This window comes from Gambusia affinis, linkage group LG05 (genome assembly GCF_019740435.1).
Source record: "Gambusia affinis linkage group LG05, SWU_Gaff_1.0, whole genome shotgun sequence".
Lineage (NCBI taxonomy): Eukaryota > Metazoa > Chordata > Actinopteri > Cyprinodontiformes > Poeciliidae > Gambusia > Gambusia affinis.
In genome coordinates, this window is record NC_057872.1 from 22,727,414 (window position 1) to 22,741,719 (window position 14,306).

General features: G+C 38.2%; 3 protein-coding genes across 5 annotated transcripts in view; all 3 read left to right on the plus strand.

Annotated features, from left to right (window-relative positions):
• The first annotated feature begins 1,117 nt into the window (after positions 1 to 1,117).
• LOC122831807 (trypsin I-P38-like) overlaps positions 1,118 to 14,306 on the plus strand; it is a 33,468-nt gene continuing 20,279 nt past the window's right edge. Inside the window, exons 1-6 of one of the 2 annotated variants that reach the window (XM_044118293.1) lie at positions 1,118 to 1,192; positions 1,431 to 1,623; positions 1,704 to 1,889; positions 2,175 to 2,236; positions 2,333 to 2,454; positions 2,544 to 2,895. In XM_044118293.1, the coding sequence (XP_043974228.1) occupies positions 1,156 to 1,192; positions 1,431 to 1,623; positions 1,704 to 1,889; positions 2,175 to 2,236; positions 2,333 to 2,454; positions 2,544 to 2,693 (750 nt within the window). In that variant the 5' untranslated portion in view covers positions 1,118 to 1,155 and the 3' untranslated portion in view covers positions 2,694 to 2,895. Of the gene's footprint in view, positions 1,193 to 1,430; positions 1,624 to 1,703; positions 1,890 to 2,174; positions 2,237 to 2,332; positions 2,455 to 2,543; positions 2,896 to 14,306 lie in introns of those variants that run through there. The other variant, XM_044118292.1, reaches the window with a different exon arrangement.
• Positions 6,771 to 8,539, plus strand: LOC122831809 (anionic trypsin-2-like). Its single transcript, XM_044118295.1, has 6 exons — positions 6,771 to 6,870; positions 7,092 to 7,281; positions 7,362 to 7,547; positions 7,814 to 7,875; positions 7,974 to 8,095; positions 8,185 to 8,539. Exons 1-6 carry the CDS (start codon positions 6,834 to 6,836, stop codon positions 8,332 to 8,334), a joined length of 747 nt encoding a protein of 248 aa, XP_043974230.1. The 5' UTR covers positions 6,771 to 6,833; the 3' UTR covers positions 8,335 to 8,539.
• LOC122831805 (trypsin-like) lies at positions 12,506 to 14,293 on the plus strand. 2 transcript variants are annotated; one of them, XM_044118289.1, is made up of 6 exons: positions 12,506 to 12,583; positions 12,799 to 12,991; positions 13,071 to 13,256; positions 13,542 to 13,603; positions 13,703 to 13,827; positions 13,918 to 14,293. In XM_044118289.1, exons 1-6 carry the CDS (start codon positions 12,547 to 12,549, stop codon positions 14,065 to 14,067), a joined length of 753 nt encoding a protein of 250 aa, XP_043974224.1. In that variant the 5' UTR covers positions 12,506 to 12,546; the 3' UTR covers positions 14,068 to 14,293. The 2 variants fall into 2 exon arrangements, with proteins under 2 accessions (XP_043974224.1, XP_043974223.1); XM_044118288.1 differs by having other exon boundaries at positions 13,542 to 13,609; positions 13,918 to 14,290.

Below are 14,306 nucleotides of genomic sequence, written 5' to 3' on the forward strand. Positions count from 1 at the left end.
CAATTGTGACCAGTGGGATAATATGGTGTTCTTACTAAGATGAGTTAAAAGTGCTTTTTCCAAATAGAAAAGATCATAAAAGGTGAACATTGTTTCTTTATTTGAATATGTCGTCACAGCGTTATTTTAGTGCAACATTTTCTCTGTAACGTACAAATTTGACTATGTATATTATAATCAAAGGTAAATCGAGTAATTGAGTGTTTATGTATAATTGAGTGTTTATGTATACTTATGTATAAAAGAGGATGAAAATATCATCCTCTTTTCCCATGAACTGATCATATGCATGCAAAATCGGGCATAGAAAATGGCCTATTTTCCCCTTATAATCCTACCAAAATCAGTGAGGACTCCATCTTTCACATAACTTCATTGTTTTAAGCTTTGTATGGCCATCACTAAGTCTAACAGATCAAGAATCACACTCAGAATTAATCTTAAAAAGGAATAAATTTGGAATAGGAAGAATATGGTATGTATTTAAATAAGCACACCTTATTTAAATACGGTGCACTTATTGTGCCAATACAGATCACAGTATAGTGACCTGCATTGTCCCACAGGCCACTATTGTAACTGTCAACATGTTTACAAGTCTTGCTCACACACCAAACCAGGTTTTCTAAGTGCAAAGGTATATATCATAACTAGACATATTAAAGATGTGCACCAAAAATCTTTGTCATATGTCTAATTAAACCTACATTGCTAGCCTCTTCTTTGGGAGGTTTGTGGCAGTCTTCATCTTGCCAAGGTGCAACCAAGATATAAACAGCTCTGATCATGGGACAATTTACTCTAAACATGTGATACTCCATAAGTATTATTCAAACACTCTAAACTTTCAATATTAGCTGTACATTAACTGAAAATGTAATCAGTAAGCTCTTTGGAGTCCTTGAAAGTGCAGGAAATGTTTGGACATTAGTGAAATAATGTGTCAATGGAACAAGAACTTTTTTCAAGATGCTTTGGAAAAATTACATGTTAAAGTTAATCTGTATGCAGATGACAGCGCAGATCGGTGTCTGTCCTGTGATTGGACAGATCGGTGTCTGTCTTGTGATTGGTGGCTTTCTTTACAACAGGAAGTTGGAAACAGTTTGAAAGCTGCTGCAGGACTGCAGACATTCACAGGAAGCTGGACCAGCAATGGCTCTGCTGAAGGTTCTGTTGCTGCTGGGGCTGGGTGAGTCAGAAACACTGGACACACCGGTAAACTTGTCACACTGGAGACACTTCCACTGGTTCCAGGGAGGCTGCTGCTCTCTGTGACTCTCAAACTTCCCTTTGATTCTGTTTCAGACTGAAACTTCTTTGCATATAAACTGTGATGCTTTTTAATCTTTAACTGTTTATCCTTTTTCTGTTCCAATAACCATGTTTGCACCTGGTTTCTGAATAAAGTCCTCGCTTTTCTTCTTCAGGTGTTTCAGGGAACTCAGATCTTTCTTTGCAGAAGAGAATCATTGGAGGTCATAACTGTGATGACACGGAGCGTCTCTATCATGTTCGGCTGGAGAGCACCGCAGGACAGATAAAGACGATTTGTGGAGGATCTCTGATCCACCCTAAGTGGATCCTGACTGCAGCTCACTGCTGGGAGTCAGAGACAAGGAGGTATGAAAGAGACATTAACAGTTTTATCTGCAGATGATCAGGTTTTCTGTGTGTTCATTATAATCTAACCTTTTCTGCAGCGTTAATGTAGTAGTTGTAAAAGTTCATCCACGGACTGGTGAAATGCAGCATCACATAGTCACACACAGTCCTGTGCTATATACTGACGATGGCCGGAAGCATGACATCATGTTGCTGAAGCTTCAGAAAGCAGTAACAGACGTCCCACTTGCTCCGCTACCAGACTGCAGTAATCGCCCTAAAATGTAAGTCTTTCTGTGATCAAAACATGACTTCAGATTTTCTGTCTCCACTCCTGCTGCCTCTGCTTCAGCACACCTGAGCCAGATAATCAGGCCACCAGCAGAACCAGAACCCGTTTAGCTTAGGTGTGTTGGACCAGAGACAAATGTAAAGGATGCAGTACAATGTCACTGGAGACTGGATGAAGTCCTTTATGAATTTATTTTCTGTTCTTTCATTATTCTTCATAACAATTAATTTTCTACATTGTTATCTTGTATTTTTACATTTTATCCTAATTGTTTCAGTGGTGATACTGTTCAGCTGGCAGGAGAGGGAGCAACGACAACTGGCCCCAATAATCGGCGATGTGAGAAAAATATTAAAGTTATGAGAATAAAATCTTTGTTTCTGTCTCTACAAAGATCAAGTGAAGAACATGTTAATGATTAATGTTTCTCTACAGTACGCACTAGTCATTTGCCAGCACATCTTCAGTGTGTTGACATGAAAGTTGTTCAGGTTTCCCAGTCCCGTTCATTTGGGTACATATTCCGTGCTGAAGAACCGAACAAGGACGCATGTAACGTAAGTTTGTTTCTTCAATATCTCTCTACAGTAATTAGAAGACTTTCATGTTTTAGAATGTGAATATATTGATAGAAATTTTTCTACAGGGTGAATCCGGGGGAGCAGTGGTGTTCAACGGCAAGATTTATGGTGTGATTTCTGTTGATTCCTCACACTATGCATGTAAGAAACCGGTTTCAATCATGGATGTGTGTGAATACATTGGATGGATAAAGAAAACAATTGGGGGTAAATAAAACAAACTATCATGAAATATAATTCTCATCAAATTTCCTCTGGTATAATTTTATTATTGTATCTTGACCAGTTTGATCCACATGTTTGTAGAATTAGAATAAATCAACAGCTTTGTTTTTTCTCATCTAACTTTGACCTCTAATGGATCTTTCTCTGTATCAGAAATGAAAAATGAATCAATAAATGCATGAAAAATAAACATTTCCTGGCTGATCGTCTTTACATTCATGGTTCAGTTTGTTCAGTTGATATTTTCCCTGAACTGAGTTTTAAAATGTGACATGAGCTTTAAATCACATGAAGAGGAACACCAGAAGTCATTTATTTACTCAGTCTTTGTTTTTATTTTACAAGCATAGATACCTTGGCATACAACAATAACCGCATCATCCACAGTACTATACATATTTGGAAACAGATAAAATCCCAGTTTGGTATTGAATCTATATCTACCTTATTACCAATAGCAAAGAATCCTTCATTCGCTCCTTCCACTTTAGATTCAGGTTATACACAATGGAAAGATTTAGGTATCAGGACGTTTGGTGACTTGTTGCTGGGTGGTAATTTTGCCTCTTTCTCTCAACTTCCGGCCAAATTTGGTCTCCATAAACACATTCATTTTAGATACCTTCAGGTCAGAGCACATGTCAAAAAACCACATACGCACTTTAGAGAATATAATATCTAATGAATTTGACAAACTCTTTAAGCTGGGTGGTGGGGAAGGACATCTAATTTCCCAGATTTACAATCTGTTACTATCCAGATCACTGCCGTCCATACAGGGCCTTAGAACAGGCTGGGAGCAGGAGTTAGGAACGGAGATAAGTGACGAACTCTGTAAGGCTGCACTAGAGAATATTCGCAAGTGTTCTGCCAATTCTAGACACTGTCTTATTCAATTTAAAATCATTCACAGGCTTCATTACTGTAAGGTGAAGTTACATAAAATTTTCCCTAACAGATCCCCACTGTGTGAGAAATGCCACATTGCAGGAGCCACACTTCTCCATTCTTACCCCATTTTGGTCTGACATATTCAAAACTTTATCAGATATATTCTGTACAGAGTTGAGGCTGGACCCACTGCTGATTGTACTCAGAGTATCTGTTCTGTTCTCAATTTAATAAATACCAACACAATTATTATCTTATGCCTTTACCATAGGAAAAAAGCTAGTGTTGATGTTTTGGAAAAAATCTGAGGTTCCACCAGTTAAATTGTGGGTGGAGGAACTGGTAAGGCTCTCTCATCTGGAAAGAATACGTTTCTCATTAGTAAATAACTTAAAGCTATTCAAGTGAAGTTGGCAACCCCTTCAGCAATATATTGATAACTCTATTTGAAGAGAATTTGATTTGATCCTCGGTGTGATAAGATGTAAGTCCCAGGGAAAGGGAAGGATAGCGGTCAGGGGAGGTGGGTGGGTCTTGAGAATGTCTTTGTTTATTTATGTCACTTTTGTTTGATTTTGTATTGTTTTTATGTTTTATCCATCCATGTAATGCATTGTCTGCGATACTAACAGGTCAATGTTTCTCAGTCATGAAATATATTTGGAGCCTCAGTTTGTGAAGAAAGATCCTACACAGGTAGTGAGAGTGAACTTTGTTTCTGTGAGTTTTTGTCAGACAAAACATGTAAGTTCAGGACATATTTGAAACAATTAAAAATGCTTTAACGATTTTATGTGGCATATTGTAATGAATCTTACTGCCAGGCTGCAGACAGTGAAACAAATAAAAGGTTTTTATACACCCTATGTTTAAGTCACATTCATGCAGCAGGTCACTACAGGTCACAGACCAGTACAACATGTCTAAGATTATTTTAATACAGCAGTGGGACCAAGTCAGTGTTTTGCAAGTCTCTAGTCGTTATCCTTACATCCTGAATCTAGACTCACATCTGAAACTAGGAATTTCAAACCTTTGGAGACTTTTTTAAAAAAATGCTGCAATTATACATTAAATGTAAATAACAGATCATGTGTTCTTTCTTAAATCTGGATTTATCTCAAATCTTGATCAAATGGCAGCTGAACACAAAGTATAAAAAACACCAATTTAAAATGACCAATTTCAAATCCTGGTAATGATAAAGATATGTTGTGTGAATAAAGCTCGCCAGAGTCACTAACCAAGACACAAGTGGTTGTAGTTCACTTATTTTACCCTCTGTGCATCAACCAGGTCCGTTTACCAGTTTCAGGACCCGACTGAAACCCCAGAGTCATTACCTTGAGAAATAATGAGCTCTGGTTAAATATAAAACAGGCTTTAATGCAGAAAATTATCAAATGTTGCACATCATCCAAATGGATCAGATACAGAGTGACATTCATTGTGCGGCGCTGGGCTCCACTCAGCTCACCTTAGGGGAGACACCAAGTGAAGCAAAGATTGTAGCAAGTTCTGCTTTATTTTCTGCTCCCTCTCTAAGGTCTTGGCCTCACCAGTCTTAAATGTTATGGATATTTCAGCGTGCAGCCGTGTGCATGTGAGCAGAAAAAACTGAGAAAAGACAGAGTCCTTTTGTCCATAACAGAGTGTTCCTTATGAATTTCTTGTAACATTCCTTGTCTATAAAACCACAAGATTCATAATTTCTTTTATGAAGGACATTTAGTTCCATTAGTCTTTTTGTTTTTCACAATGTATCATCAGTGCTTTTTTTCTATCTTTTGTATTTATGTTTGTCCTTAACTTGATGTTTGTTAGCACATTTGCTCCATTTTACACCAAACTAACTTTGAGCCGGATAAAACAGATTATTATTTTGGTTGTTTTTTTTTATTATGAGATGATAATGTAAATACTTGTCTAGTCAAATCACAGACTTTTACTCTTCAGCATCAAACAATTTTGAAATTACCTTTGTTAGCCTCAATCTAAGCTACGCCCTAAACCAGGGGTCCCCAAAGTCGGTCCTTGAGGGCCGGCATCCTGCATGTTTTAGTTCTCTCCCTGGTAGTACCAGCAACCTTTTCAGCATGTCAATGTTCTTCTTAGGCTTTCTAACGAGCTATCATTTGATGCAGGTGCTTTAAACCAGGGAGAGAACTAAAGCATGCAGGATGCCGGCCCTTGAGGACCAACTTTGGGCACCCCTGCCCTAAGCAGAGTGTTCCCTTTATTTCCTTTAGTGCAAGAGTCTCAAACTCCAGTCCTTGAGGGGGGCAGTCCTGCAACTTTTAGATATGCCTCTGCTGCACCACACCTGAATAGAGTAATTAAGGCTCTGGAGAACTGGTCTACACAAGGTGGAGGTAATTAAGCCATTTCATTCCAGTGTTTTGTACCTGTGGCACATCTAAAAACTGCAGGACTGCGGCCCTCGAGGACTGGAGTTTGAGACCCCTGCTTTAGCCTTAGCTTTGAGGATGTTTCCAAACATATAATTTCCTTTAGCTTTAGTGAGAATGTGATCTATGTGAATGCATTTATGTGTATATGATCATGCAAATAGCTGAAAGAGATACAGAAAAATACTGAGTTATTTATTCTAAACAAGGGTTACTTTCACAGCTCATCAATTAACAAATTGATTCTGCTTTCAGGAGCAAAGGCAGATGTGAATTTTTGTAGATTGGAAACCAAAACGTTTTTCTCAAAAAACATCAACCTGAAAACAAGGAAGAGTTGCTCTTTCTCCAGAAAATCTATTTTATTTCATCAAGTTTACAATCAAGTTTTCACTTCAGCAAAACTCACTGCAAGCTTGAGCACTGCAAAAGCAGAAAACCTACTGATGGTTTTTTGTCTAGTTTTTAATGTAAATCTCTCAGTTCACTTGAGATAAGGCAAAACGTACAAGTAACTTTGCAGCAAAAATATAGGATTTGCTTGTTTAAGTCAATTACTTAATGCTGATGAAAAAACTCTTGTTTCATTGGCTGATTATTTAAGTTATAATAGGGAAATGTTTGGATATTAGTGAAATAATCAGTCAATGGTACAAGAACATTTTTCAAGATTCTTTAGAACGATGAGATGTTAAAGTTAATCTGTATGCAGATGGCAGCACAGATTGGTGTCTGTCCTGTGATTGGTTGCTTTCTTTCCAGCAGGAAGTTGTGAACAAAGTTTAAAAGCTGCTGCAGGTCTGCAGACATTCACAGGAAGCTGGACCAGCAATGGCTCTGCTGAAAGTTCTGTTGCTGCTGGGGCTGGGTGAGTCAGAAACACTGGACACACTGGAGACACTTCCACTGGTTCCAGGGAGGCTGCTGCTCTCTGTGACTCTCAAACTTCCCTCTGATTCTGTTTCAGACTGAAACTTCTCAGCATATGAACTGTGATGTTTTTTAATCTTTAACTGTTTATCCTTTTTCTGTTCCAGCAACCATGGTTGCACCTGGTTTCTGAATAAAGTCCTCCTTTTTCTTCTTCAGGTGTTTCAGTGAACTCAGATGTTTCTCTGCAGAAGAGAATCATTGGAGGTCATAACTGTGATGACACGGAGCGTCTCTATCATGTTCGGCTGGTGATGACCAACGGGCCAATATCGACCATATGTGCAGGATCTCTGATCCACCCTCAGTGGATCCTGACTACAGCTGACTGCTATGAGTTAGAGCCCAGGTAGGAAAGAGACATTAACACAGTTTTATCTGCAGATGATCGGGTTTTCTGTGTTCATTATAATCTAACCTTTTCTGCAGGACTAATGTAGCAATGTTTAAAGTTCATCCACGGGCTACTGAAGTGTATATTCAACAAATCCGACAACGTCCTGTGCTGTATACTGATGACAGCCGGAAACATAACATCATTTTGCTGAAGCTTCAGACACCAGTAACAAATGTCCCACTTGCTCCGCTACCAGACTGCAGTAATCGCCCTAAAATGTAAGTCTTTCTCTGATCAACTATATGACTTCAGATTTTCTGTCTTCAGTCCTGCTGCCTCTGCTTCAGCACACCTGAGTCAGGTAATCAGGCCACCAGTTTAGTTCGGGTGTGTTGGACCAGAGACAAATGTAAAGGATGCAGTTCAACATCACTGGGGACTGGAGGTGGACACTCCTGTATGGATTTTTTTTTTGTTCCTTATAAAAATTAATTTTCTACATTGTTATCTTGTATTTTTACATTTTACTCTAATTTTGTTTCAGTGGTGATACTGTTCAGCTGGCAGGAGAGGGAGAAACAACAACCGGCCCCAATAATCGGCGATGTGAGAGAAATATCGAAGTTATGAGAATAAAATCTTTGTTTCTGTCCCTACAGAGGTCAAGTGAAGAACATGTTAATGATTCTCATGTTTCTCTACAGTACGCACTGGACGCATTCCAGCACATCTTCAGTGTGTCGACATGAAAGTTGTTCAGGTTTCCCAGTCCCGTTCATTTGGGTACATATTCCGTGCTGAAGAACCGAACAAGGACGCATGTAACGTAAGTTTGTTTCTTCAATATCTCTCTACAGTAATTAGAAGACTTTCATGTTTTACAACGTGAATATATTGATAGAAATTTTTCTACAGGGTGAATCCGGGGGAGCAGTGGTGTTCAACGGCAAGATTTATGGTGTGATTTCTCTTGATTCCTCACACTATGCATGTAAGAAACCAGTTTCAATCATGGATGTGTGTGAATACATTGGATGGATAAAGAAAACAATTGGGGATAAATAAAACAAACTATTATGAAATATAATTCTCATCAAATTTCCTCTGATATAATTTTTTTTATTGTATCTTGACCAGTTTGATCCACATGTTTGTAGAATTAGAATAAATCAATAGTTTTGTTTTTCCTCATCTAACCTTGATCTCCCTAATGGATCTTTCTCTGTATCAGAAATGAACAATGAATCAATAAAAGCATGAAAAATAAACATTTCCTGGCTGATTGTCTTTACATTCATGGTTCAGTTTGTTGAGTTGGTATTTTCCCTGAACTGAGTCTGAAAATGTGACATGAGCTTTAAATCACATGAAGAGGAACACCAGAAGTAATTTATTTATTCAGTCTTTCTTTATTTTACATCAGAAAAGAACATTTAGCATCTAAATTCTGCAGCTCTGGAGTTACTATTCCTGATTTAGTTCTAGATAACTTTAAACTCCAACAAGACCAAAGAGCTGTGCACAAAAATAATGAAACAGAAGTCACATAATACAACAAACAAATAACAAAATCCTAATGCAAAAAAAAAAAAAAAAAAAAAATGTATTGAAGATACAAAGGAAATGAGGTCAAAAATCAATCTGGAATGAAATAAGTTTTAAGAAAATACTTAAACAGGTAAAACTAATTATGGCAAATTCTGGTTGCCACAAATATTATTGTAGAAAGTTTTTCTTTAGTGCAGCTAAACAAAATGTCAATCTTAATTTCAACACCTTTTACAGGCTTATCTAAAGCTATAAAAAGGTATCATCTTATAACCATTGACATAAAAATCACCTGCAAAATAAAGGAAAAAGTTCAAAAATATTTTATTGCACACTGTTAAAATTAAAATCTAAATTACATATTTATTTAAAACTTCTCAGAAATTACATTTGGGTTTTCAAAAGTCTAAAGAAGTTACAGAAGTTCTCTAAGTTTTGTAGCAACATCTGAAAAAAGTAAAAAGATGTTAGTACCGCTAAAATGTCCTTAAATACTTTATTGTTACAATGTTTTTCACTGATAATATTGCATCAGATATTGCAGAGACCTTTGGGGGGACTGGGGCTCAAAGTTAAAAAGCGGCACAATGAACAAAATCTTAAAACATCATACAACTACATAGCAACAACCCATATTATTAAACAATCTAACAGTTAATTAGATCATACTGTATCATTGTCATCATGTGGGAACAATGCAAAGCAAATGTAATCTCTGTTTCCCTGGTAGGTTTAATGTTGCTGTTTCTGCTGCTGACAGTCCTGGAGGGCTGAATTGATCTGATACTGTAGCTGTTAAACAGACCAGAGGAGAGAAGATAGCTGGTTATGAAGTTATTAAATAAGCAAATTTGCTGCTATCTTACTAAATAAACCCTGATAATATCTGACTGTTTAACCTCCATAAGAGCTTTGCTGCAGACTGCTTTAAAGATCCAAAAAGCTCAGATGGGTTAACTCTGTATCATTTTTCTATGTTAGCTTCTTTGAGAAATCTAGAGCTGTAAGGATGAGATATCAAGACAAAGAAAACTCAGTAGTTGCTGGTAGGGTCACGCTTTTATTTTGAAAATCGACATGCAAAATGAAGCAGTCACGTGACCCATGCCATGCGAGGCATTGTTTGTTGCTAGTCACGTGGTTTTCAGCAAACCGACACAAGCATCAAAGCGGGGCTTCACTGACACGCCTCGAAGACAGCCCATCGCTCGCTCTAAGGACCTGTGTTGAACAACACTGGATTAGACGTTGGCATCTCAATCATTAGAAAACAACTTTGATTCAGTGACATATTTTCAGCGGTTGTTTCATGGTTTATCCACCATCAATCGTTGACCTCAACCATAAATTGAACCTTTTTGATCATTATTATTCAACATTGAATTAACATCGTTTGCAAACGAACCAACGATAAAGTGGCTGTGTGGTTGGGAGATGCCACTCATGTAAATAAGGACGGCTCCACTCCTTGTAGTGACTTGGAGATGGTTTGTGTCAACACACTACACAGAAACAATCAGTAATCATTTTTATGGACAAGTAAGAAAATGTATATAAAGGAATCCTCAACGGTGCTTAATTTAAAATGTTATTAATCCGTCACAACAATAAAGTGCTCTGACCCAGAGCTCAGAAGAGGAGAAGGGGTGCGACTCACCATACATTGATTCAACATTGATCAGACGTTGATTAGACATTAGCATTTTAATCATTAGATTTTAACCACAAAACAGCAATGATTCAATTACTTCTTTTCAACATTGGTTACTTTAACAGAATTGAATGATTGTTTGATGGTTGATCCACAGTTAGTTGTGGACCTCAACCAAAAATCTACCACTCTGAATATAATTCAATGTTGAATTACCATTGTGTGCTATCTGGGAAGTCTTTTATCCTTACATCTAGAGCAGGGACGGGCACCCCTGGTCCTTGAGAGACGGTGTCCTGAAACTTTTAGATCCATCTCTACTTCAACACAACTGAGTCAAATAATGAGGTCATTGGCAGGACTCTGGAGAACCTTACTGCCCTTAGGAGGTGATTCAGCTGTTGGATTCTGGTGTGTTGGACCAGGGAGACATCTAAGAGCTGCAGGACACCGACCCTCGAGGACCAGGAGGGTCCTCTCCTGACCTAAAGACAAGTCTCAAGTCTGAAACTTGGAATTTCAAGTTTCTTTTTAAAACAATGTTTCAACTGTATGTTAAATGTAAATAATAGATCATGTGTTTTTTTTAAATCTCCACTCAGCTCACCTTAGGGGAGACACCAAGTGAAGTAAAGATTGTAGCGAGTTCTGCTTTATTTTATGCTCCCTCTCTAAGGTCTTGGCCTGCCTTCATCATTTTTTGTGTATGTGTGACTGTCACCAGTCTTAAATGTTATGGATATTTCAGCGTGCAGCCGTGTGTGTGTGAGCAGATAAAACAGATAGAGAAAAGACAGAGTCCTATTGTCCATAACAGAGTGTTCCTTATGAATTTCTTGTAACATTTCTTGTCAATAAAATTACAAGATTCATAGTTTCTTTTATGTAGGACATTTAGTTCCATTAGTCTTTTTGTTTTTCACATTGTAACATCATAGCTTTTTTATTTTTTGAATTTATGCTTGTCCTCAACTTGTTGTTTGTCAGCACATTTGCTCATTTTTCACCAAACTAACCTTTAGCCACATAAAACAGAGGTGGGTTTTTTTCAATTTAATATGTAATCACATCTTTAATTAGTCAAATCACAGGTTGTTACTCACCAGTTTGTCTTCTTCCTCCACACCACTGCTCCTCTTCCCTTCTCCCTGGTTTCCTCATGGTCTCTTCATGTCTCTGGTTTGGATTTATTTTTGTTTCATGGCTAGTCATGAAATATATTTGGAGCTTCAGTTGTGCAGAAGTTTGTGAAGATAAGATCCTACCTGTGAGACACAGAGTGAACTTAGTTCCTGTGGGTTTTTATCAGACAAAATGTTTAAGTTCAGGAAGCTGAACTTGCTGGGTTTACCATGTTTACTGTCAGATCATATTACAGTTGTTTTTAATTGCTTTGGCCTGTTGAAAGCATCTAGGATCAACTCAGTTTCCAGCATCTCAGCAGAAGAAATCATCCTGCACATGTGTGAATGTCTGGATGTTTCTCTCCACCCAGGCAGAATACAATTAATACAGACGTGATTCAAGCAGTCCAAACTCCATCGTTTCTGACAAGAGAAATCACCAGTTCTTTCTCAACCATTGAAAGCTGCATGCATCAGTATGAATCCACTGAAGCAGCTGTTTGACTTCCCAAAAATCTCCAATCGATCTGCAGGCCTTAAAGGAGATCCAGGCACACAACATTTTTCTCTTTTAAGGTCCTGTTTCTAACTTTTTTATTCTCTGATTTTAGTTTGGTTTACATTTATAGTATTTTCATTCACAGTTAAAATCTGGATCACAGCATTTCTAATTCTGGATTCATTTTATTTCAAGGACAATTTGGCACAACCTGTGTAGACAAATTTTGCATTTAGTCAACATCAACAAGCCTGAGGCTAGTATGGAAGCTAGCACAGAGGCTAGCAGAGAAGCTAGCTTGAAGGTTAGCTCTTCCAAACCTTAATCTGTATGCAGATGGCAGGGCAGATTGGTGTCTGTCCTGTGATTGGTGGCTTTCTTTCTAGCAGGAAGTTGTGAACAAAGTTTAAAAGCCGCTGCAGGACTGCAGACATTCACAGGAAGCTGGACCAGCCATGGCTCTGCTGAAGGTTCTGCTGCTGCTGGGGCTGGGTGAGTCAGAAATACTGGACACACTGGAGAAACTGGACACACTGGAGACACTTCCACTGGTTCCAGGGAGGCTGCTGCTCTCTGTGACTCTCAAACTTCCCTCTGATTCTGTTTCAGACTGAAACTTCTTTGCATATAAACTATTTATCCTTTTCTGTTCCAGCAACCATGGTTGCACCTGATTTCAGAATAAAGTCCTCCTTTTTCTTCTTCAGGTGTTTCAGTGAATTCAGATGTTTCTCTGCAGAAGAGAATCATTGGAGGTCATAACTGTGATGACACGGAGCGTCTCTATCATGTTCGGCTGGAGGCCACCAATGGTACTCATAAGAGCCTGTGTGGAGGATCTCTGATCCATCCTAAGTGGATCCTGACTACAGATACCTGCTGGAAGTCGCCGACACGGTGGTAGGAAAAAGATAACACAGATTTATCTGCAGATGATCAGGTTTTCTGTGTGTTCATTATAATCTAACATTTTCTGCAGGAGTAATATAGCAATGTTAGGCATTCATCCAAAGACTACAATGAAAAGGTTTGTCAATATCAAGGACAAACCTGTGCTTTGTGCTCCTGGATGCTGGCAGCATGACATCATGTTGCTGAAGCTTGAAAGACGAGTAGATAATTTCCCACTTGCTCCACTACCAGACTGCAGTAATCGCCCTAAAATGTAAGTCTTTCTCTGATCAACAATATGACTTCAGATTTTCTGTCTTCAATCCTGCTGCCTCTGCTTCAGCACACCTGAGTCAGGTAATCAGGAAACCAGTTTAGTTCAGGTGTGTTGGACCAGAGACTCATGTAAAGGATGCAGTACAACGTCACTGGAGACTGGAGGTGGACACTTATGTGTCAGTCGATGAAGTCCTTAATTTTCTGTTCTTTCATTGTCCTTTATAACAATTTTCTACCTTGTTATCTTATATTTTTACATTTTATTCTAATTGTGTTTCAGTGGTGATACTGTTCAGCTGGCAGGAGAGGGAACAATGACAACCGGCCCCAACAATCGGCGATATGAGAGAAAGTTTGAAATTATGAGAATAAAATCTTTGTTTCTGTCTCTACCGAGAAGGTCGCAATGAACATGTTTATGGTTCTCATGTTTCTCTACAGTATCCTATGCTGCTGCAGCAACATATCTTCAGTGTGTCGACATGAAAGTTGTTCAGGCTTCCCATTTCCTGCCAACATATGGACATGTATTTGCTGCTTCAGCACCGAACAAGGATGCATGTAATGTAAGTTTGTTTCTTCAATATCTTTCTAAAGTGATTAGAAGACTTTTCTGTTTCACAGCATTAATATATTGATATAATTTTTTTCTACAGGGCGACTACGGCTCAGCAGTGGTGTTCAACGGCAAGATTTATGGTGTGATGTCTCCAGGTGTACCAGACTATGCATGTCAGAGACCAGCTTACATCGTAGATGTGTGTGAATACATCGGGTGGATAAAAGATACAATTGGCCTTGAATAAAACATAAACTGTCATGAAATAAAATTATCCTCAAATTTCCTCTCAGATATAATTTTATTATTGTATCTTGACCAGTTTGATCCACATGTTTGTAGAATTAGAATAAATCAATAGTTTTGTTTTTCCTCATCTTACCTTGATCTCCCTAGTGGATCTTTCTCTGTCTCAGAAATGAAAAATGAATCAATAAATGCATGAAAAATAAACATTTCCTGGCTGATCGTCTTTACATTCATGGT